Genomic DNA, 22,638 nt, shown 5'->3' with positions numbered 1-22,638 from the left:
CACTTTTGAAGCTGTCATATTTGACAAGTAGAAACTACGCCATTAATAAAAATGGAACGATACACGCTTAAACAACGCATTGAAGTTATTAAAATTCACTTAAAAATTGTGAAAATTTAGCAGAGACAGTTCGTGAAACTCGAGCATTTTTGGGTCATCGTGAAGCACCTTGTCCGACCGCAATACAGAAATTGGTGAAAAACTTCGATCTGTTGGGACAAGTAAGTGATATGAAGAATAAAACCCATGCACGTCGCTCAAGAACAGCCGAAAATATTGCTGTTGTAGCCGAAATTGTTGAAGAAAACCCAGGTTTGTTCATTCCTTGTCGTTCTTTGGAATTAGGCATTCCACAAACGTCATTACACCGTATTTTGTACTAAGATTTGAGTCTTAAGACTTATAAAGACCAATTAATACAAGAACTCAAGCCTACCGATCATCAACAACGTCGTGTATTTGCTGATTGGGTCATTGAAATGCATGGAAATGATCCTCGATGGCTTCGTCAACAAGCAAAATTGTCGGATCTGGGGCTCAGAAACATTTTTTTTCAATTTTTTTCTGAAATTCGGGACACGGGGTTTATGAACGGTTTTATTTCAACAAATTGCATTCCATATACATAAATGCACTTTCAGCACTTATGTAAGTATTTTCACAAATTTCATATATATTACATAAAAGAATTTAATTAAAATTTATTCACCGTTTTTTTACTTATATTTGATTAAGGCTTCCACCAAGCATTCGGGTACATCATTCTTCTAGAACATTGCCTAACAGGAAAACCTCCTTCATTGCTATCACTGGAACGGTTTGGGTACGCATAACATTTACCTTTCTCGCTTAATTTGAAGATATCGTGACAGTATTTGTTTTCAGTTCATTTTCGTATAAACCAATATTTACGAGTGAATTTATGACTCCCACAAATAATTCTAAAAATTCATCTGTCACATCCTAAAAACCATCAATAATTGCATAGATGCATTTAACTTACAATATTCGCAAGTTCTTAAGACAGGAATTACAGCTTTTACTGTTTGATTTTGTATGTGTTTTACAGGAGTATATCCACTGTTACTTTTCTGTTATGCAAACGAATGCTGTTATTCTAACTCCCATTTATTTTGTTGTGGTGCTAAGTTCTATTGTATTTACTAAATGGTTTTGCTGCAGATGCGCAGCAGCTTTCTACTTCCTGTATGAATTGTTCCTCGAATTGCCAATACGTTTGCGTTTATTATGTTACCACCGCGTTGGTAGTTCCGTTGTTGGTTAGTGTTGGTCGGCTAGTGAAGTTTTCCAAATTTCTTCATTCAGTTGCAATTTGTGTCTCTTCTTAAACAGACGGTGAGGCATCATCAAGCGTGTGAACTTTTAATCATGGACTGTGTGGCGAAGTGATATTTCAAGGCGTGCGTGTGCGTGTGAGAAATTAGTGTTGAAGCTTTTTGAGATAAATAAATGAAATTCGTTCCTTTTAGTTAAAAAGCAAACATTTTATATAAAATATAATTAATAACAACAAATTGCTCTAAAATAAAATTTAATAACATAAAAAATTAAATAATATGAAAAAATAAAACAAAATCAAATTAAAGCCAAATTAAGTGCAAAAAATATATAATATATATTCAACTAAATTAAATTGACTTCATTTAAAAATAAAACTTAAATAAATAATAAAAATATAAAATGCAATAATGCTATTTAAAATAAAGTTAAACTGAAACAGAAAAAGATGAAATTAATTTAAATTAAAAATTAAATAAAATGAATGTAAATAAAGTAAAATAAAATAAAATTGAAGAATAATAAAATTTAATCAAATAAAATTAAAATTGAAATGGAAATAAAATAAAAATAATAATAAATTACAGTAAAGCAAAATTAAGTAAAAAAAGACAAAAAAAAAAAAAAATGATTTCAATCAACTGAAATTGAAATTTAATTGAATTACGTTAAAAATAAAAACGAAGTCTAAAAAAATACGATCAAATAAAATGAAATAATACAAAATAAAATAAAACTTTAGTTTAGTTGGTGTTGAAATAAGACGAAATTCAATAAAATTAAAAATAAAATAAAGAATAAATAAAGTAAAATAAAAAATTGAAATATATATATATATATATAATTAAATGAAACTAAATAAAAAATTAAAACAGAATTAAGTAAAATAAATTCGATAAAACTAAATTTAATTAATTTAAAAATAATAATAAATAAATAATATAATTAAACTGCATTAAACTAAAACAAGATGGAATTAATTCAAAATAAAATACGAGTAAAAAAGAAAGTATTTCAATTTATCTAAATTGAAATTTAATTGACTTAATTCATTCAAAATAACAATAAAATTTAAACAAATAAGGCAAAATAAAATAAAAATGAATTATGTAAAATAAAATAAGATGAAATTAATTTAAATTAAAAATAAAATATAAATACCATAAAGTAAAGTAAAATAAAATCCAAATGAAATGAAAATTAATTAAATAAAAATAAAATTTAAATTGATATGAAATAAGTAAATTAAGTAAAATAAAATTGAAATAATTCAAAACAAAATAAGACTTTAATTTAGTTGAAATTGAAATAAAGTAAAATAAAATAAAATTAAAATAAAACAAAATAAAAGTAAAGTAAAGTAAAAAAAAAAAACAATCAAACTAAATTGAATTAATTTAAAAATAAAAATAAAATATAAACAAATGAAAATAAAATTAAATTAAATTGAATTAAACTAGAAAAAAAATAAAGTAAAATAAAAAAAATTATATGAAATTTAATTCAATTTAATAAACAAATTTAGAGGGAAAAAATAAAAAAATTGATGTTAAATTAAATTAGGATACTTCTAATTCCTAGTAAAATAGTTAAGTAATAAAAGGTTAGATAATAATAAAATAAAACATAGTTGAAATAAAATAAAGTAAAAATAAATTAGATGCTAATTTCTTATATTTTAGTGGACGTTAGTTTGAAACAAACAATGGCTGCTGAAACGACTTCGAGTCAATTAAACAATTCTTTACCAACAAACCATAAAGCTGCAATCACTGCAGCCCCCAATCCAATACAAAATGGATTAAGTAGTGACATTTTTCCGCAAATCGACACAATCTTTATTGAATTACCTAAAGTGGGCGTGTTGAACACGCCCCATTCGCCTAGTGCAATGACCAACAAAGAACCAGATAAATCATTTGGCTGGGGAAAATTTCGTCCAAAGTGTTTACAACGTTTTTGTAGTGCGAAGTGGGCGCTTTTCTGGCTCTGCTGGGGTGGTGCCATGCAAGGTAAGTACAATAATTCACCTTCCCAATAACACAAATTATCGCTTGCACTCAAACGATCGCGGTTACAAATGCAAGTGTAAATATGTACTCGTATGTATGAGTATAACTGTTTCCATGAGTTTGTTGAATATTGGTAAAAATCACTGAAATAAATGCAGTTAAATTTAGGCGGCAGATGCTACAAAAATAATACTAAAATAAATATGAATTTACTTACGCGCCAAACGATCCACACCGACGGACGTACTACATACAGAAGCATACAATAATAAATTTAATATTTGCTCGTACGCTTCATCCATACAGACAATCGCAGATTTATTGTACCGCCCACATAAGACACGCTTCAATATGCATGTATGTGTGTGTGTGGATGTGTGTATATGTACATATATGGTATGTGTGTGCAACGAGAGCTCTTGGTTTAGAGTTTGTTTGGATTCTGTGGATTACCTTTGCATCCTCTTTGCATTGGCTGGCGAATGAAGGGTTTGCGGGCATTCGCATCGGTTTAGCAAGCGCTAGTGGGCGGTAAATTATCGGTCAATTACTGTTGCGCATATTTCATATTCATTTTTTTAACAGTTATGTTACAATTAGTTCTTTGATAGGAATTTACAATAGTTTTTAACGCCTTGTAAATTTCTTCTGTTTTCCTTTAGAAATCTTATAGATTTTTAAAGTGACTAACTTAGTGATAAGGTCACCGCATATAAAATGTTGACTATATATTAACTTTTCCATATTGATTTAAATTAAAATTTAATTTTTATAAAAATATACGCTTTTTATTCTATAGCAGTAATGACATAAATTCTAGTCTCGAACTTTATGCAGAATTTTTAGAAAATTTTTCACTTTCCATTAATTTCTCAGGCTTTATATTTGGAATTTTTAGAAAATTTTATGGGCTAACAGTTTTTTTGCCTATTCAATTCTAGGTCATAGAAATAAAAGGTGGAATATTCTGCCGTAACCACTCTGCACAGTCTTGCTGAAAGGCCAAGAGTTCTCCATTAATGAAGCTAACTGTTAAATTCTTTACCTCGCCATTCAATAGATATTCTTGGGACACTTTTGCTCCAGTTAAGAGATACTTTTTCACAAAAACGCGAAAAACTTCGCAATGGGTTATGCTGCGTGACGATCTCTCTGAAGCCTTGGTATTTTTCGCATCCTACGTTGTTCTTGCATAGACATTGTCATTTTATTTAATAAAAGCTTCTTCCTACATGGATCTGGACGATATGTCCAGCTGTTAAACATTTATGTTCTGTTTCGTCAAGGAGCTTCGACTAATTCGTTTCCGCACTGCTTTTATGACTTTACTCTATCGAGCAACGTGCGAGCATCCGGGTCTGATCCTGCCCTTCACTTAACAGGATTTTAAGAATTGAATATACTCGACGTAATACGTCGCGAGCTATATATATATATTTTCCCCCTGTAGTTCCTTGGTGGAATATAGAACCTCGCAGGATTCTACGTCGCGAGGTATGGCTCACTTAAAACGAACTTCTACTCCAATTTCTTGAACAGAGGCATTTTTTATGGTACATGGGCAGTTTTTCTCTAGCAGAGATTTGACCTCCAAGTGCATTTCTGCTACAATAAAGCTGCCCATAAAAACCATCAGCGGTTCAGAAAAGAACCAAACCCGTAGGTCTCCTCATTTGCACGACAACATCAAGAGACCTGGATAAGAAAAACTTGTATGCAAAGAGAAAACTGTATGCAGAGAGAAAACTAAAACGATATAGATTCTTCGTTTATTTTCAGTGAGTTTTCCAAAAATACTTTCTTTCCACTGTAGAAGTGTGGAATTTCTTACTTCCTCTTGTGGACTCTACAACCTTTTCTCCCTCTTTAATGAGACCCAAACGTCTTCTCTATTAACACAATTTGTCAGTTATTTAAACCATTGTGTACCTGATCACTCCTTCTTTCGATGTTCATCCATATCCGTGACATTATAAAACTTTTGCGATTCATTACTCCGCCTTCTTAAGCACTCTTTGTCTATGCGGCCAGGGCCACACATTTGTATAGAAGTGTTTCTAGTTCATTCTAATTTGCGTTCGGCAACGTGCATTTATCTGTGCAAGATTGAGCATCCAATTTTGTTTATGAATAACTTTTTTACTAAATAAAAAAAAAATAGAAAAAAAGTTAAGTGATGGAAATCTTTATTTAAACCTTTATGGCTTCCATTCCTTCTCTGCTTGTATACTGCAGCTGTATAGTTCCTAAGTGTCAAATATGATTGACGTACGACGCCATTGTCAAATATTATAAATCTCCCGATAGGTCGATTAATTCTGAACCACTTTGTGCATAAATACCCGAAATAGCACTTATTGGCGAGCGTTATTCTTCGGCTAACATTGCTATTTATGTTGGTTCCTAAGTTGAGAAACCAACTCCGGACATGAACTTTATATTTTTTGGTTCCATTTAGATTTGGTGCTCGAACACCTCCTATATCACTATTCATCGTACTTAGCACCATAAATCAATTAAAAAGTACGGCAATTGGTAAACAAATTTTTCTCCAAATAATATAAAATAGTGCTGTTCAACAATAAAGTCCACGTAGAGGACGAAAACTGTTTTCAAAGCCATTGAAATGAGCCAAAAACGCAGGCGCTTACACCATTTGGAGATGGAGGGACCTACAGTTTTCTCCCCGCTCCCAGGGTCGGATGGTTTTTTATAGTACTTTTTCATTGCAGAAATATACTCGGCAGCTTATAATTGTCGAGGAGCGACCGCCACTAGAAAATACTTTTTCTATCATTTGGTATTTCATGCGCGGAGTCTCGAAGCTGAGCAGTTCCGAATAGTAGTCACGCACGAACTCATTCTACTATGGAGGTCGCCAAAAAGATACATTGCCAAATACTAGTAAATATAATTTATTGACTATTCCAGCAACGCTTCACATAACAGTTTGTAAGAATGAATCACCCTTTTCATTACTTCGTCGACTCAAAATATATTTAAGAACTACGACGTCACAAGAGCTGTTGAACGAAGCAGTATATTTTTGGATGGAAGGAGAAAATTTGCTGGAAACAAGATGAGTCGAAATCATAATATAGTTTTTTGTTGAACGTGTTTTTTTTGTATGTGTGTGTATGTATGTTTTTAAGTTTTCTCAGTTTTCATTTAATATATTCGTTATTTATATTTTTAAAAGAATTTTATGGAAAACCATTCCTCCTCCCCTTTGAAAAAAAAAACTCTTGTTCACCGCCTATTACTTACATTATAATAAAGCACCAGCACATCTATCTCCTGGGTACAAAAGGTGCGAATGTATTTTTCTGTATGAAAATTTATTGCTTAGTAAGTTAACTCATCTTGTATCACTTCAGATATATGTAGTGCATATGTAGACGTACATATGTATGCATAATGCACGGTATGCAAACTTTAAATAGGCGACATTATCAAAAGAACCTAAAAAGATAAGAAACTCTTTACCAACTGAATGAGCAGGCAATTGAAAGAGCCTATTAATGATCAACAACTTAGTATTTGTTTAGAGGTAACCCATTTCTAAAGGCGACCACATACAGGCAGGTACATATGCATGTGTATTCGACTTTCCGCAATATTTGCATAATGCTTGGGAGACTAAAGGAAAATATGAGTGCCAGGTCAGCGCCACAGGGGCGTTGAAATTTGTTAGAAGAATAAAAAAAATGGATTATAAATATGTATGGTTGAAAGAACTACTTTAAAATGTGGAATGTCTTTAGCGTTTATAAACTTATGTTTTCACATGTATGGTAGATACATACAAACCCGTTAGTCAAATTTACTTGTTGTCACATACCTCATAACTAGTCTGAATCGCAGACCCAATTAGTCAGGAAATTGTCTTTTTTCCATACAAACAACTGGTATTTTTTTTTAGATATTTGATGTCCTACGAGATGCCAATTGCAGGCTATGAATCGGAGACCCAATTAGTCAGGCAAATGTCTTTTTTCCATACAAGCAACTGGTATTTGTTTTAGATGTTTGATGTCTTACGAGGTGCTAATTGCAGGCTTGGGCATAGCGCACTAAACAATTAATGCTAATAAGCTTGATAGTTAAAACACTGAACAACTTAAGATTTAGTGATAATGAAACCCTTATTTTAACTACCACCAAAAAATTAGAGGTGCTGCGATTTAATGGTAGTGCAAAATGTCCAATCATGGCCAATTGTCATATTTCGAACAAAAATATACCAGTCACATACCAGTTCAAAAAAATAAAAAAAATACTAGTCCAAAATCTCTAATTTGATAAGAAAATTTAATAAATTCTTGAATAAAAGAAAAACCTTTTTATATTTCAAATGTAAACAAATTTAAAATATTACCTAGTTTCATTTAGCAGCCTTAGATTTGCTAATAATATTGGTCTTATATTTTACAAGTATTGACAGAAAGGCAAAATAAATATATAAGGGACATTCTTTCTGAACGTGAGACCCCCTGCCCCCAGAATAGATTTTGACGAAAAGAGGTCTATGAGGGCTTAAAATGTAGGTAATTATGTTTACTTTCGAAAGCAAAGTGGCACTTCTTGAAATTCAAAATGGCGGATCCTTCCTTCCTTATACTCCACAAGCTTGCTCACAAGAAAATTTTGCTTGCGCAATTTAAGGAAGATCGTGTTCTACGACTTATTCAACCTTTAGAGCCAATTTAAAGACTTAATTAAATGACTTTTCAATTATTGACAGAAATAGTGACACCTGTCATTTAATTAAGTCTTTAAATTGGCTCTAAAGGTTGTATAAGTCGTAGAACACGATCTTCCTTAAATTGCGCAAGCAAAATTTTCTTGTGAGCAAGCTTGTGGAGTATAAGGAAGGAAGGATCCGCCATTTTAAATTTCAAGAAGTGCCACTTTGCTTTCGAAAGTAAACATAATTACCTACATTTTAAGCCCTCATAGACCTCTTTTCGTCAAAATCTATTCTGGGGGCAGGGGGTCTCACGTTCAGAAAGAATGCCCCATAAATATTTCGAAATTGGTATCATACGAAAGATTAAATAAAAGTATTTTTCATTACCTGCTATCAAAAGTAAAAGGTTTCAAGTACAATAAATAAGATTTCTTTTAACTTTCAAAGTAATTTTTTCAATTGGATACTTGATAACAGTTAATGTCAAACGAAAGGGTTTACCATATATTGACAAGTTTTGTCTATTAATTAATTTATTTTTGAACTACATCCAATTTGCACTCTACCAAAATTCATTGATCTATAAAATTGTATTTCCCGAAATGTTTCCAAAAATTTTTAGCAAAAAGTTTGAAATTTTGAAAAAAATCTCCGAATTTTTACAAATTTTATACAGAATTCGAAACTTTGCTTAATAAGGCTCTTGTTGTAGTATCAACTATATTTTTATTAAAAAATAATTAAAATTACAAAATAAATAAATAGTCAAAACTTATCAATATGTGGTGTACACTTTTTACGACGTTGACAGTATAATTGAATATGTACTTATTTTAATGGTTTACAACGTATACAATTAATTGTTAATTAAAAGGTTGAAGTCAAATATAATAGGCATGAATAAAACGTTTAATAATTGGCCAACCTCCGAGTGTATTTCTGCCATGAAGAAGTTCCTGATAAAAATATCTGCCGTTCGGAATCGGCTTGAACCCCTCCATTTGTGTTGTTCAGCACGCACGCCACAATTAGGAGGAGCTGCTCGGCCAAACACACAAAAAGGGTGTACGTACCAATTATATGTATATATAATCGGTACAAGACTGGGTTTTTCCGACTAGTTCGAGTTTAATTAAAAAATTCTAGTTGTAAACTTCGTTATCGAAATATACTCATTTACAAAAAGTGGTAGTTGCATCGTTCGTTTTTCAATATTTTACTTGCGTAGTATTTCTTGTTTTGAGAAATTTTGCTTTTTATAACAGATATATTACGTTTTTTCTTCTATGAAAGTTACCGTTATAAGGCGTACCTTGGGCAAAAGGTAATATATGTACCGAGTTTCATTCAAACATATTAATTTTTGCTCGATTCTTCGTGCGCACGCACTTACAAACGGACGTATGTATAAGTACATAACTAAATCGACTTCTCTCATAATTCTGAAGAGTTTGGTTTGTATATGTCAATATCTATATCGATTCGTTTACTCTGTTACATATAACCGTTTAGTCGTATGATAGTCGGGAGCCAAGAGAAATCATTAGGTGCTAAATCAGTGCTGTAAAGCGGATCTTTTGAGTGCTCAAAAACTCTTTTATAAGCCGATATGTGAAACCTCACATTGTCTTGGTGTTTGCCGCGGTTGGTTTTCTTTAATTTTAAAGAAACTTCTGGCAAACAAAGTTTTTTAGTGGTACAATTGCGCCCATTTGGTTTGAGATGCTTCTTCCGCAAACACCTTGGAGCACCCATAAAGTCGATTGTTGTTTTGTTTTCGACTCATGCCCCTAGATACAAGATTCGTCACCTGTTATGATGTTATAGACGTGTTTTGGACCACCGGAGCTAAGTTTCTTCAACTCTTCTTTACACCAACCGACATGAGTCCCTTTTTGTTTCCTCATTTCTGCAAATTGTGAAATAAATAGTAGTCCGAGGGATCTGGCGGAGCCAAGGCTGGAGAATAGAGGGGATGTGAAACGAGTTGGAACCCTATTTCCATAATTTTGCCACCCCAACTACTGAGGTGTGAGCTGTTGAGGCGAGATTGAATTTTCAACTCTCTGAAAAAAGAAGAAATTAAGTTCGTTGGTGAAAACTTTATATGTAAGTTTATGTTAATAAGTACCAAGCTTTCAATAAAAATATCGAATTACAACTCAAAGTCGTAGTGTAATAAAGGCGCAAAATATAAAAGGCAACCTTGGTATGTGTGTATGTATCATCATCTAGTAGTTTGGGTTTTTCGTTGGGCTTTAGGCGCCCAAAAACTTTTCTATGAATAGAGAACACTGATCCGAATTTCTTATTTCTTTTAAACTTGGAAGCATATTACGTGAATTATCGCAGCATCTAAGCTCTCAGACAAGATACATCGTTCCATAACCCGACTAATCAATATCAGAAAGCACAATTCAGATAAAAATGTAGGAGATGAGGAATATACCTTTAGGAACTATAACTGTAACCTGGTAGGTAGGTAGAAGTGGTAGTCGGCATTTAAACCATATCACTTAGACCGTTACCGATCCATTGAGATACGACAGCAGCAGTTTACCTGCTACTCCTCATTAAAGCATTTTGTTGTAATCGCAGACCCATTGATTTGGTTGCCACTTATATTCTTGAGTTCATCAGTATCATTCAAGAAAGCCTTAAATAGCTTTACGTCCAATTCAAAAGTCCATATAGAATGTAACAATGGAATCAACAACTGGCGGCTCTCAACCAGGTTTCCCTGATTTGGGTACCAGGACATGAGGGACACTAAGAAAATGAGAAGGCAGACTTTTATGCCAAAAAAGGCTTATTGGATCAACCCCATTTTTTGGCGTTAACAAAAACAACCTAAAACAGGAAACCAAAAAAAGGACCCAAATAAAAACCAAATAATAGTAGCACAGCACAATTGGCCTTAATCACTCCAAAAAGTTTCTGAACTTGATTACCGAGAGAGCAAAATCTGCTCTAACCGTAGACAAAAAAGGCCGCAGATTACTCTGTAGAGCACTTACAGGCCACTTTGCCTGCAATAAATATTTCAATACAACGACTATCTAGTACTAGTTTATGTAGGTACTACTGTGATGAAACACTTAATCAAAAACTGTGAAGCATTAGGTCACAGGAGACACATAATTCTAGGCTCGTACATACTAGAGGATGAAGACTTACAAATGCCCCCACCAAGAGCTGGTTCGATTCCTCGCGATACTAAATAATTAAAATTAAGCACTTAGGGGCGCACAATCAGATCAATCAAACGTTAAGCCAAAGTATCTAAACCTAGTGGCATGCCACGCGGGATAGTGACAGAGAATATGTCTGACAGACTGAGAGAGAGAAGTTTTTCCTTGACCGCCTTTGAGCGCCTGACGTGCCATGCTGGCCAAATCCTTTTTGTAGCGTTACATCCGAATGTGACAATGCTACTTGTACCACGCCGTTTGTAGGTTGAGAAGGGTATGCCTACAATCTCCATACCAAAAGGGAGGGGAGTGGTTGTGCCCTCTCTAACTAATTTGTCTGCCGCATTTGCGAGCAATGATAGAATTAGCGACAACAGAGATTTAAATAGCCGTTTGGCTAACAGAATTGACATGGATTTCTCTAAAGGTAGTCAGAACTGTAGCTTGAAAAGAAATAGAAATGCTACTCTCGCACAAGCCCACGCTATGTGGCGTAAGAGAATAAGAATTATCCAAACCAAAAACCCCGTTATGGTTGCATAATAAAACAACGGTTGATTAACATTTAGCAATATTTTTAAATTTAAGCGCATTCGGCTCAGTATCTTCAAATGTGTACGAAAAAATTAACTTTAACCACTTTTAAATATAACGGCTCTCAGATAATTCCTTGGAATGCTATTTTTCACAATATAGTTTAACTACATTCACTAAACAAATGTGCAGCATACATACATACAAACATAGGGTAGTTGGTAGCCCAAAAATTTTCGTTTGGCCCATAATTCATGTAAATGTCATTTCAGCTTATTAATATTTGGAGTCACGTGCCCGGCGGCAAGTGCGGGTTCAGCGTGCATCGCGCGCCTACAACTCTAATGAAATCATTTATGAAGATTTATTGCCGCACGTTGCATGTCGAGTCACCAGCTTAGCACCCTCCATCAACAGCTCAGATACCAGCAGCATCAGTGGCAATAGCAACGCGAGCAACAGCAGCAGCAACAGCAGCACAGAGCAAACACATCAACAATTGCAACAGCCCAAATATTTCGTTGCACGCGCGCGCAAATGGCGCAACAGATGTGCCTGGTTGTCACCACCGACTAAGGTAATGCAACTATGTCCGTTAGTCCGTTATTTCCACTTGTGCTTCGCCACTATCCCGAGTATTTTGCCACGGGCTATTTCAGAGTAAAGTAGTTTGTTATGCCAAATATTTCTCTCCTCTTGCGACATAAACTGCAGCACGTGCATACCAGCACTACAAGTAGAGGTTGTGTGCTCTGCAACAGTACTTATGTATGTATGTGTAGTATGTAATTACCTCTAGGCACTAAGCAATAAGCGATATTGAGTTATTATCTGTTGTTGGTGTTGTTGGCTTAATTTAAGTTTTAAAAAGGTCGTAAAATGAGCTATTATTTTTAGCTAACTAATCTATTAAATCGCTGCCACGCCACACTAGATGTATTACGTTTTTGTCACCGCTATCTGGTACAATACATATTTGCATGCCTTCTAATGAGCCCACACATACATTCTGTCAAAAAGTACCGGGAATCGTTCAATAAAATGCAAAATAATTGCTTAATCATCAAAATTCATTTTGTCGCCCTCAAAATAGGCTACATTCGAAGAAATAAATTTTGGGAAAATGAAAAAGTCACAGGAGGCTAAATCCGGCGAATACGGTGGTTGTTCGATGACATTTGTCGAGTGTTTGGCCAGAAAAGTGTTCACAATATGAGCCTTGTGGGACGGTGCGTTATCATGGTGCAAGATCCATGAGTTTTCTTTCCACAAGTTGGGCCGTTTCCACGCATATTTTCACGCAAACGACACATAACTTTCAAGTAATATTCTTTATTTACCGTATTTATCGAAGAATCATTTGGAACTAATTCCAAGTGCACAACACCAAGATAATCAAAGAAAACAAGTAGCATGACTTTCGCGGATTGACTTTTGACCGACTTTGACGTGGTTTTTTGGGTTTCGGCTCATGTGGATATGTGGCCATTGAGCCGCCTGTTAACTGGTTTACTTGCCAAACTCATATAGCCACGTCTCATCACCTGTTATGATGCGCTGTATAAACGTTGGGTTCCGAAATCACTTGCTCAAGCATGTCTTCAGCCATCTTCTTCCGATGAATTTTTTGAAAGAAATTCAGTTCTCCTGGAACGAGTCGAGCAGCCACGCGTCTCATGCCGAATTGATGGCGGTAAAGTGTTGCGAATTCATTTGTGGGACACGCTAAGGTCAGGAGCTACCTCCCTCAAACTTAAATGATGGTTTCCCAGAACGTTCATTGTGTCGACATTTTCGTTGAAGACGTTGATGGTCGACCAAAGCGCGGCAAATCTTCCACGACTTCTCGGTCCTCTGCAAAAGCCTTATAGAACTCGTAGGCCCGTGCTTTTGATAGAGCACATTCGCCATAGGCTTTCTGCAACAATTTCAAAGATTCGGCGCATGAAATCTCGTTCAAAACACAAAATTTAAGACAAATTCTTTGTTCGATAAAATCGACGAGCACACCTGCAGTTGACCGATATAATTAAATGCCAAAAACAAGCTTATTGACAGATCACGCTCGAACTCTGCGACACTATAGAGGATAGTTGTACCAACATTCCAGCATAAAAAAATTTATACATATGTGTAACACGCGCTTTTTAAATGAACAATTCCCGATATTTTTTGAACAGAATTTTTTACGAATTGACAGAAAAAGAAAAATTATGCTCAGAGTTTATTTCTATTTATTCTTTTACAGAAGAAGAATGTGGCCATTGACAATGACTCAATGACTCTTTCATTTTCATCTTCGATGAGAAACGAACCAATTATTCCACCAGCCCGAGAACCAAACAGTACATTTTAGTGGATGTAATACTTTCTGAAATTACTTGAGAGTTTTTTTCTCCCCAGATGCAGCAATTTTCATCACTAAAGATGAGTTTGCGTGAAAAACCAGACACACCTTCAAAGAACCAATTCACGAAATTTCTGCGTAGTTCTGTCTTGTAAGTATCCATGGGTAAAATTGTGCATCTGTCTGCTTGATAAATGTCAAAGATGACATAAACAAGGAAATGTCTAGTAATTATTTACTACTGACATCTAGGCGCCACTTTCGAAAGACCTTTTATAAGTAATAAATGAATGAAAACTACGCGTACCGTAGCGCATCATAGGAACAACAACCAAACGGTATTAATTTTTTTTCTTGCCAATAAGTCGAAAAATTCTTTAGGAGTGAAAATGGGTATTGCATATGGCCTTTGTAGACTTTCACGTGGAAATTGAAAGTTAAAGATGCTTTAAATAAATTAAGTATCGGATCATTGTAATATTAGTGAGAAGTAATGCTTCTGTATAATAGATATAAAAAATTGATATGCAGCGAAGCTGTGTCGCAGTCACGTACGGACTTCTACGAAAATACATGTGAACATACGATTATACTTTGTATACACATTTGATTATATTTACAAGTACAAGGTGTGGAAATTAAATACCGGGAATTTGTCAAAGAAATACAAGCAAAGCATAATTCTATTATCGACTTTCACAATGGGCTTCCCTTAACACTACACCATGAACAAGCTTGTGTGATCTCTTGTATGCCGCCATGATGAATTTCAGCTTCATCTTAGGATAGCATCAACCAACTCTTTATCTAGTAGTGATCTTTTTATCAATACTGATTATGATTTAGGGATAAATTAAACAAGAAATTCGTTACATTTATTTTTAAAAATCATATGAATCTGATTTTCTCAGTACTTTGTAAATTATAATTAAACTTTTTTGTTTGCGGACCCGCTGAGATAGGCTCGCGGAGCGCAGTTTGCGAAACCCTGCTTCAGGGAATAAGATAACGTCGAAATGGGAAACATCGAGGTTATAGGGTGGGTATTGTCTCGTCGGAATGGATTTTTGCAAAAGAAAATTTCTTAACCGACTTGGATTTCCTTGCTTTCGTTGGCCGTCACTCATGCTTTTCCACCAACTGCTGGTGTTATTTGCGGATCTCGGAGTCTTATTAAAATATTAATGTCTCGTCTGTGGCGATTACCAGACTTCTTCAATCTCTATTGTTGCCTTGGGTTGATTTTAACTCATTTCCACTACGCCACTTAAAAAGTTACTTCCGAAAAACTTCGTCTGGTACTAAAGGAAAGAGGGAATTTCCAAAAATATGTTAACGAATGATGCAGCTCTTCTAGTTCCCGAATCGTAATTACTTTTCCGGAACTTAATTATCATACCTCGCAAGCATTTCTGTACATTAGGGCGCCTAACCAAAATAAGTTACGCTTTTGCAATAGAATTTTTAAATTTATTATATTCTAAAACTTTCGGCAAAATATTTTGGAAAAATATCTATTACGACTTACGAGTACCTGAGCTGAACTATTTTGAATATACCTCAAAAATCGAATATTTAATAAATACAACTAGTTTTCAAAAATATATTTGCTCAAAAATAATCTCAGATAATAGAATTTAAGCTTAAAAGGTCTGCATCAGAATTTCAAAAAAACACCTCAACGGATTTAAAATAAGGAAGTTTTTGATGCTATTTTTGACTTTCTGTGAAAGATAGGTTTAAGGAAAACTTGAATAGCTTAGCCAAATCTTGACCGAATATCAGGCATCATTGGAAAAGTATTTTCTCATCCTTTTTATTTCAGAAAATTAACTTGTTCACGCACCATTTATTCGCAAAAAATAATTATTTCTATTATTAATTTTGTCGACAAAATTTATGACTCTTCTATCATCTGATGAGGTGATTTTTAAAAACTAATTTTATTCACAAAAATAAAATTTTTGTGGAGATATAACATAATATTTTCAAATCGTTCCAGCTCACTTAATGTCAGCGTGAAAAGAAAGTCTAGACCACATACTAAAAAGTTTTACATTCATTTATTTATTTTTTTAATTTCAATTAGTATTTTATAAAAATATGGTTGCGACTACAACTAAAACCATGTAACGCAAAGTTTCAAACTTTGTACAAAATTCATAAAACTTCGGCGAATTTTCATGAAAATTTCAAACTCTTTCTGAAAAATTTCGAGTATGTAGTTTTGTAGTCTATTAAAAAAAATCAGTCCTTATATGGAGAAATACACCCAGCACCGCCAGCAGAAAAAATTGTCAAAAATCAACGTAATTTTTGAGCCGCTTGAAACTTGCTCTTTACTATAACAAAACTAAATGGCTGACTCAAATGCTGACTGTATATCTCCATATTTTTCCGAAATATTTTGGCGCAAGTTATTTTATAATTCCAATGGAAAACCGTAGCACTTCTCTTTGTATATAGAGTGATGCACCCTATTCTACATATGTACTCGTATGTGCTTATACGTATGTATATGCCATAGTACGACTAGGTAGGCTTCTAAAGTGTCTGCTGCTGTACAATAGAAACTCCCTTCTTGAGAACCTCTCAAGTCGGATTTACATATTTACATATGTGCGTATGCACGCTTATACGAGTATGTTAGCAAAGATTTGCAACCGAGGGGCCAATCAACTTTAGCTTTTGTAAATTTATTGATAGCAATGCCTTTAAATTTATTGCCAGAGAGCTAATACATACATACATACGTTCCAATGGAAAGGGCTGGGAGCAATAAAAACTTCTAAACGTTCGTAGTGATTCATTTACTTAGAAATTTATGAAACTAAGAAAGAAAATCCGTTACGTTCAAAATCTACTCTCCCATCTTGCTTGACATCATCTTCACTAATCGCCAACGTCAACAATATTCAATAATGTAATAACTAAATCCCATTATTAAAAGGTAGTTGGAGTACATCAAAATCAGCATTGTTAAAAGTAAATTGAATTTCTTTTCAAAATACACAAAATTGCATTTCAGTCCATTTTTGTCCACTGCTGTCAACCGGGAGTAGCAGCAGGTACGTATGTCATAAGTCATCTAGCAACTAGTGACTAGCTATGATTTGCTATGTCAAAAGTGCGCTACATTCAGCCCGCACACTTTTTATTCTAAGTAAGTGGGAGTGCATGGTGTGTGTGTGTGTGTCTGTAGATATGTTTATGCATTGTCCTGTTTGCATTATGGCGGTGTATGGGTGGTGTGAAAAAGCAATTTGTCGATTTTTCCACTTCCTTAATGGCATCTGGCTGTGGGGTTGATTGGTTGAAGTGCGAACAGCACACGCTTAATCGTATTTATCGGACGCTTTTCATATTTTCCATACGCACACACCGGCAAGCATATCTATCATACACTTAATAGAGTTGGGCACGCTTCGTACAAGGAAGAATTGGCGGAGATATAAATTTGAAAAATTAAATATTTTATTCTTCCAGTTATTATAACTCGAATTGCACAAAGATGTGGAGAACCGGACTAGTGGTAAAAAGGGATCGATCGCATATAAAGGGTCTTTCAAAAGTGAATAATTACTAGACGGTACCTTTTTTTATGTCATCTTTGACATTTGTCAAGTACAGGGTCCGGCACTCGTAGTGTGACTAACTAAAAACGCCATAAATTTAGTGTGGAAAATTACTTTTATTCAATTCAAAGTAAAAAATGTGAGAAAATAATACAAAATCAAGAATCAATTTACTTGAGAAGGTCCAGAAATGAGTCGCAAGCTGCCCGAATGTGACTTGCAGGTATTGGGGCCCACTTGCGGACAAGGTCTTTTTTCAGCGTCTCGAGACTGGTGAATCTTTTAGTTCGGATCTTGCTCCCCAAAATGGCCCAATGGCCCAAAGATAATAATCCATCTGATTCGCGTCCTGTGAATTTGAGAGCCATTGTGTGGACGTTATGAAGTTCGGAACGTGGTTTTTTAGCCATTCTTGGTTCACTCGAGCTTTGTGAGACGGTGCCGGGTCCTGTTGAAACGTCCATGGTACATCACCGAAATGTTTGTCTGCCCACGGCTTCAAAGCAACCTCCAGAATACGTTCGCGATATTTCGCATTTACTTTGACGCCAGGCTCGATGAGAACGATTGAAGGGCGCCCATCTGCGGTTACAGCGGCCAAAACAACTAACTGTGACGGGTGCTGCCTCCTGGTGGCCATTCGATGACTCAAATTCTCGTATGAACAGTCGGTCACGTAAACCCTATCGTTTTGGGAGTTTAGAATTGCTCAATTTGAAAAATTTTCTCGTCAGAAAACACAATGTTCGGAAATTGACCGCTTTCGTCCAAGCGAAGCAACTCCTTCGCTCTCTCAAGTCTGACTGTCTGACTTGTTGCTGCTTGGTGTGAGATCATGCGCCTTTTGGACCTTGGAAGGCTTGACTTTGAGATCATTTTTCAGTATGCGGCGGATGCTACGGTCAGATATTTTCAGTTCTTTCGCCATTTGATTAGCACTTCGTCGGGGATTTCGCTCAAGTCGCTTCTTCACTTTTTGAACCATTTCACGGGTCGTTGCAATCTTTTGATGACCACCTTTATGACGTTTTGCGATGGTACCAGTATCATTGTAACGAGTAATGGAGCGATAAACAAAAATTTTATTTACTTTAAGGTGCTCAAGCTCACGAGCAATCGCTGATTGTGGTTTTCCAGCAAATTATATTGCAATCACACTTTTACGTTTGAAATCCATTACTGGTTTTCTTTTTCCGCGTACTCCGACAAAATGCTTGCACGCGCTTTTAAACAATACTCTGGACTGCGCGAGCGGTCTGAAGTTGGTTACACTGGTGGAATAATTGGCTCGTTTTTCTTCCAAGATGAATATGAAAGTGTTGTTACGGTCAATATCCATTGATATAGACAACTGATTGAAGGAATAGACATAGAGCATCTTTTTTTCGAACAAGATAGAGCCACAAGTCACACAACACGGAAAAACATTGCATTATACCGATCTAAGTTTCCCGGCCAATTAATTTCACGTAATGGTGACATAAACTGGCCACCTACGATCTAACTGCACCACGCTACTCTTTTGGGTTTTTTGAATTTTGAATTTGCGATCTACAATTGCTTCGGTACCACAGCGTCAAACTCTACTGGATCCTAGGACACGTACACAAACTTTTAAGGTCGCGAAATCTTTCTGGCCACGAGTGGCTCGGAGATGCTCGAGGGACCTTCTGAAGTTAACAAAATCTCAGCTCTCGAATTTTGTGGGTGCCCTTACTGGGCATTTACCACGATGTATATGTATATGCTATGCGACTCGGCATCACTTCGAACCCTTTTTACGTCAATTGGAGAATGAGGTGGATTTACCTTCTGTACCTTCTGCTAAGCTGCCGTACGAAGCGGCTAACACCATCGTATATAATTCATTGTTGGGGCATCTTCAACTAATACGCATCTCCCCCCCTCTCCTTCCTTTCATCCTAGTCTTCTTATCTTCTTTACAATGGTATCATAAATGATGCATTTTTGATTTTTGCCGAAGTGTGCCCTCTCTGTGGGCAACCTTTTCAACCTAACCTATGTTAAGGAGAAGGCTGGAACTGCCTCTAAAAGAAACTTGCTGATCTGAACCTGTAGAACGCAGCGGCTACTCCAACGTGAAAGTTGCTATGGCTCTTAGAAACGAAGATATAAATGCTCCAGTTTTATGATTGGATAATAAATAGAAAATAGACGAAAACGTATTAGTTTTTATGATTTCATAAGGCATTGTACTTGTATTCAAAAATTTGGTTTATTAATTATTTTTTCTTTATTTTTATATTTTTTAGATTCATGTAAAATCAAGATGGTTCGACTAATAAAGAGTAGTGGTTCTAGAAGTGGTGTATCAAAATGGGTTCTTTTGTAGCAATTAGGTCTGGACTATGTCACTCAGACAACATCTCCACCACCCCCACCCCGTATCTGCACAGATAGTAAGTCAGTACGTCAGCACGTCGGTTTGCCTGGAAACTAAGAAGCAGATGTCAGGGCCAGATTAGCCACAATGAAACCTCTTCATTTATAGATGATGGAAATTGTAGAAAAAGTTGCCTCTAACAGCGGTAACTCCGCCACAGGCAATGGCACACCTTCGAGTGTATTTTTGCCCTTGATAAACTTGTCAGAAAATACCATTTGAGGTACAGCATCAAGGCACGCAACGTAAATTGGAGGTAGAACTCGACCAAACAACTAAAATAGTTATGCATGTATGTGTCCTTAATACATTCTATCAAAAAAATATAGAGAATTGTTCATTTAAAAAGCACGCGTCACACATATGTCTAATGTTTTTTTGCTGGAATGTTGGTACAACTATCCTCTCGCAGAGTGTGAATTGTCAATTCGCATTTTTTTGGCATTTAATTATATCAGTCAACCGCAGGTGTGCTCTGCGACTTTCTATCGAACAAAGAATTTGTCTTAAATTTTGTGAGTTTGAACGGGATTTCTTGTGCCGAATCTTTGAAAATGTTGCAGAAAGCTTATGGCGAGTGGGCTTTATCAAAATCACGGATCTACGAGTGGTATAAGGCTTTTGTAGAGGGCCGAGAACTCGTGGAAGATTTGCCCCGATCTGGTCGTCCATCAACGTCTTAAAGAAATGGTGCTTGAAACCGTCATTTAAGTTTGAAGGAGGTAGCTCGTGACCTTAGCGTGTCTCACGGATCAATTTCCAACATTTTACACCATCAATTGGGCTTGAAACGCGTGGCTGCTCGATTCGTTCCAGGAGAGTTCAATTTCTTTCAAAAATTCATCGGAAGGAGGTGGCCGAAGAGCTTGAGTAAGTGAATTCGGACCCAACGTTTATCCAGCGCATTATAACAGGTGATGAGACGTGGGTTTATGAGTTTGAAATGCAAACCAGTCAATAGGCGGCTGAGGTGGCTGAATGGCGCTATCCATATGAGCCGAAACCCAAAAACCACGTCAAAGTCGGTCAAAAGTCAATCGGTGAAAGTCATGCTACTTGTTTTCTTTGACTATCATGGTGTTGTGCACTCGGAATTCGTTTAAAATGGTTCTACGGCAAATAAAGATTATTATTTGGAATTTATGTGACGTTTGAGTGAAAATGTGCGTGGAAACGGCCCAATTGTGGAAAGAAAACTCATGGATTTTGCACCATGATAACGCACCGTCTTACAAGGCTCATATTCACCGTATTCACCGGATTTGGCCCCCTGTGACTTTTTTCTTTTCCCAAAACTTGAATTGCCACCCCGCAGACGCCACTTTGAGTCGATAGAGGCCATCAAGAAGAATTCGCTGAAGGAGCTGAAGAAGATCTCTTCAAATGCGTGTAAAGGTGGTTTGATGACTGGACTAAACGTTGGCATATGTACATATATTGCTTCAAATGGAGCCTATTTCGAGCGCGACAAAATGAATTTTGATGACTAAGCATTTATTTTGCGTTTTATTGAACAATTCCCGGTAATTTTTTAACAGAATGAATATTGTTGGCTTTTGGGTCTTTGGTAGGTTGGGTTAGGTTAGGTAGTGCTGGCTGATCTGTAAAGAGATCTCACTTAGACCCCTATGGTCCATTGTGTTGCCAGTGGTATAGTCTGTGGCAAAACCCACTGAAAACTTCCCACAAATATTTTTGCAGAACATTTTAGTCTACAAATGTTGAATTTGGAAAGAGTTTTGAATTTAATAAAAGATTTCTCCGAAAGTGGTCAAATTGACCCATAAAAAGGAAAGCTGGGGGTTCAAAAATGATGATCCTTGTTAAACTCCTATAAAACATTGGCTATATTAATTTCATCAGTTTTATAGCCTATTGAATTATAGTATAACAAATTGTGAGTTTCAAGTAACTACAAATTAGCGCAGATTTTAAAATTTTTTTATTACTTAGGTGTCCCACCTTTCTTCCATACAAAGTAAAGGGCGATCAGATTGCAGGAACTTATTCCAATCGTGTTTTTCGACAAATCACGCATAATTACTGTCAAACTAAATATCAATACTTTTTTTTAGTACTGATTGACATTTCATCATGGAAAGACTTAGGCCTCAACAACGTTTAAAAATCGTACAATTGTACTCGTTCTCGTATTACGAAAATCGATGCTCTATGAAAAGTGTTCATCACCATTCAAGAACAGCCTTTACATCCATTGAAAATAACCGTCTATGGGCTGGATGAATCATCGGCCAATGTTTCTTCAAAGAGGAGGAAATTGATTTGATGCCGGAAATTGAAGCACGTGATCTTCACAATTATCCATCCACCCCGTGGAACAATGGATTTACTGCGTCGTCGTTTCGAACCAGTGGATTGGCCATCAAGTCGTGTGATATCAACCCTTTGGACTTTTATTTGTGTGGGTATGTAAAGTGTAATTGCTTTGTGGATAAACGAGCTTTGATTGAGTCAATGGAAGTCAACATTACTAAAATTATTCACGAGATACCGACCAAAGTCCTCCAGCGAGTCATTCGAAATTAGTGTTTAGGGATGGCCGAATTTCTGCGGACTAGCGGCCAA

At 35.6% G+C, this 22,638-nt stretch overlaps 1 protein-coding gene across 1 annotated transcript in view; it reads left to right on the top strand.

Annotated features, from left to right (window-relative positions):
• Positions 1-2,907: 2,907 nt before the first annotated feature.
• The window catches only part of LOC128864556 (solute carrier organic anion transporter family member 4A1), a 35,275-nt gene continuing 15,544 nt past the window's right edge, over positions 2,908-22,638 (top strand). The window contains exon 1 of the mRNA XM_054104278.1: positions 2,908-3,311. Within this exon, the coding sequence (XP_053960253.1) occupies positions 2,960-3,311 (352 nt within the window). The 5' untranslated portion in view covers positions 2,908-2,959. The remainder of the gene's footprint in view (positions 3,312-22,638) is intronic.

This window comes from Anastrepha ludens, chromosome 5 (assembly GCF_028408465.1).
Source record: "Anastrepha ludens isolate Willacy chromosome 5, idAnaLude1.1, whole genome shotgun sequence".
Taxonomy (NCBI): domain Eukaryota; kingdom Metazoa; phylum Arthropoda; class Insecta; order Diptera; family Tephritidae; genus Anastrepha; species Anastrepha ludens.
This window is presented reverse-complemented; position numbering and strand designations above follow the sequence as displayed.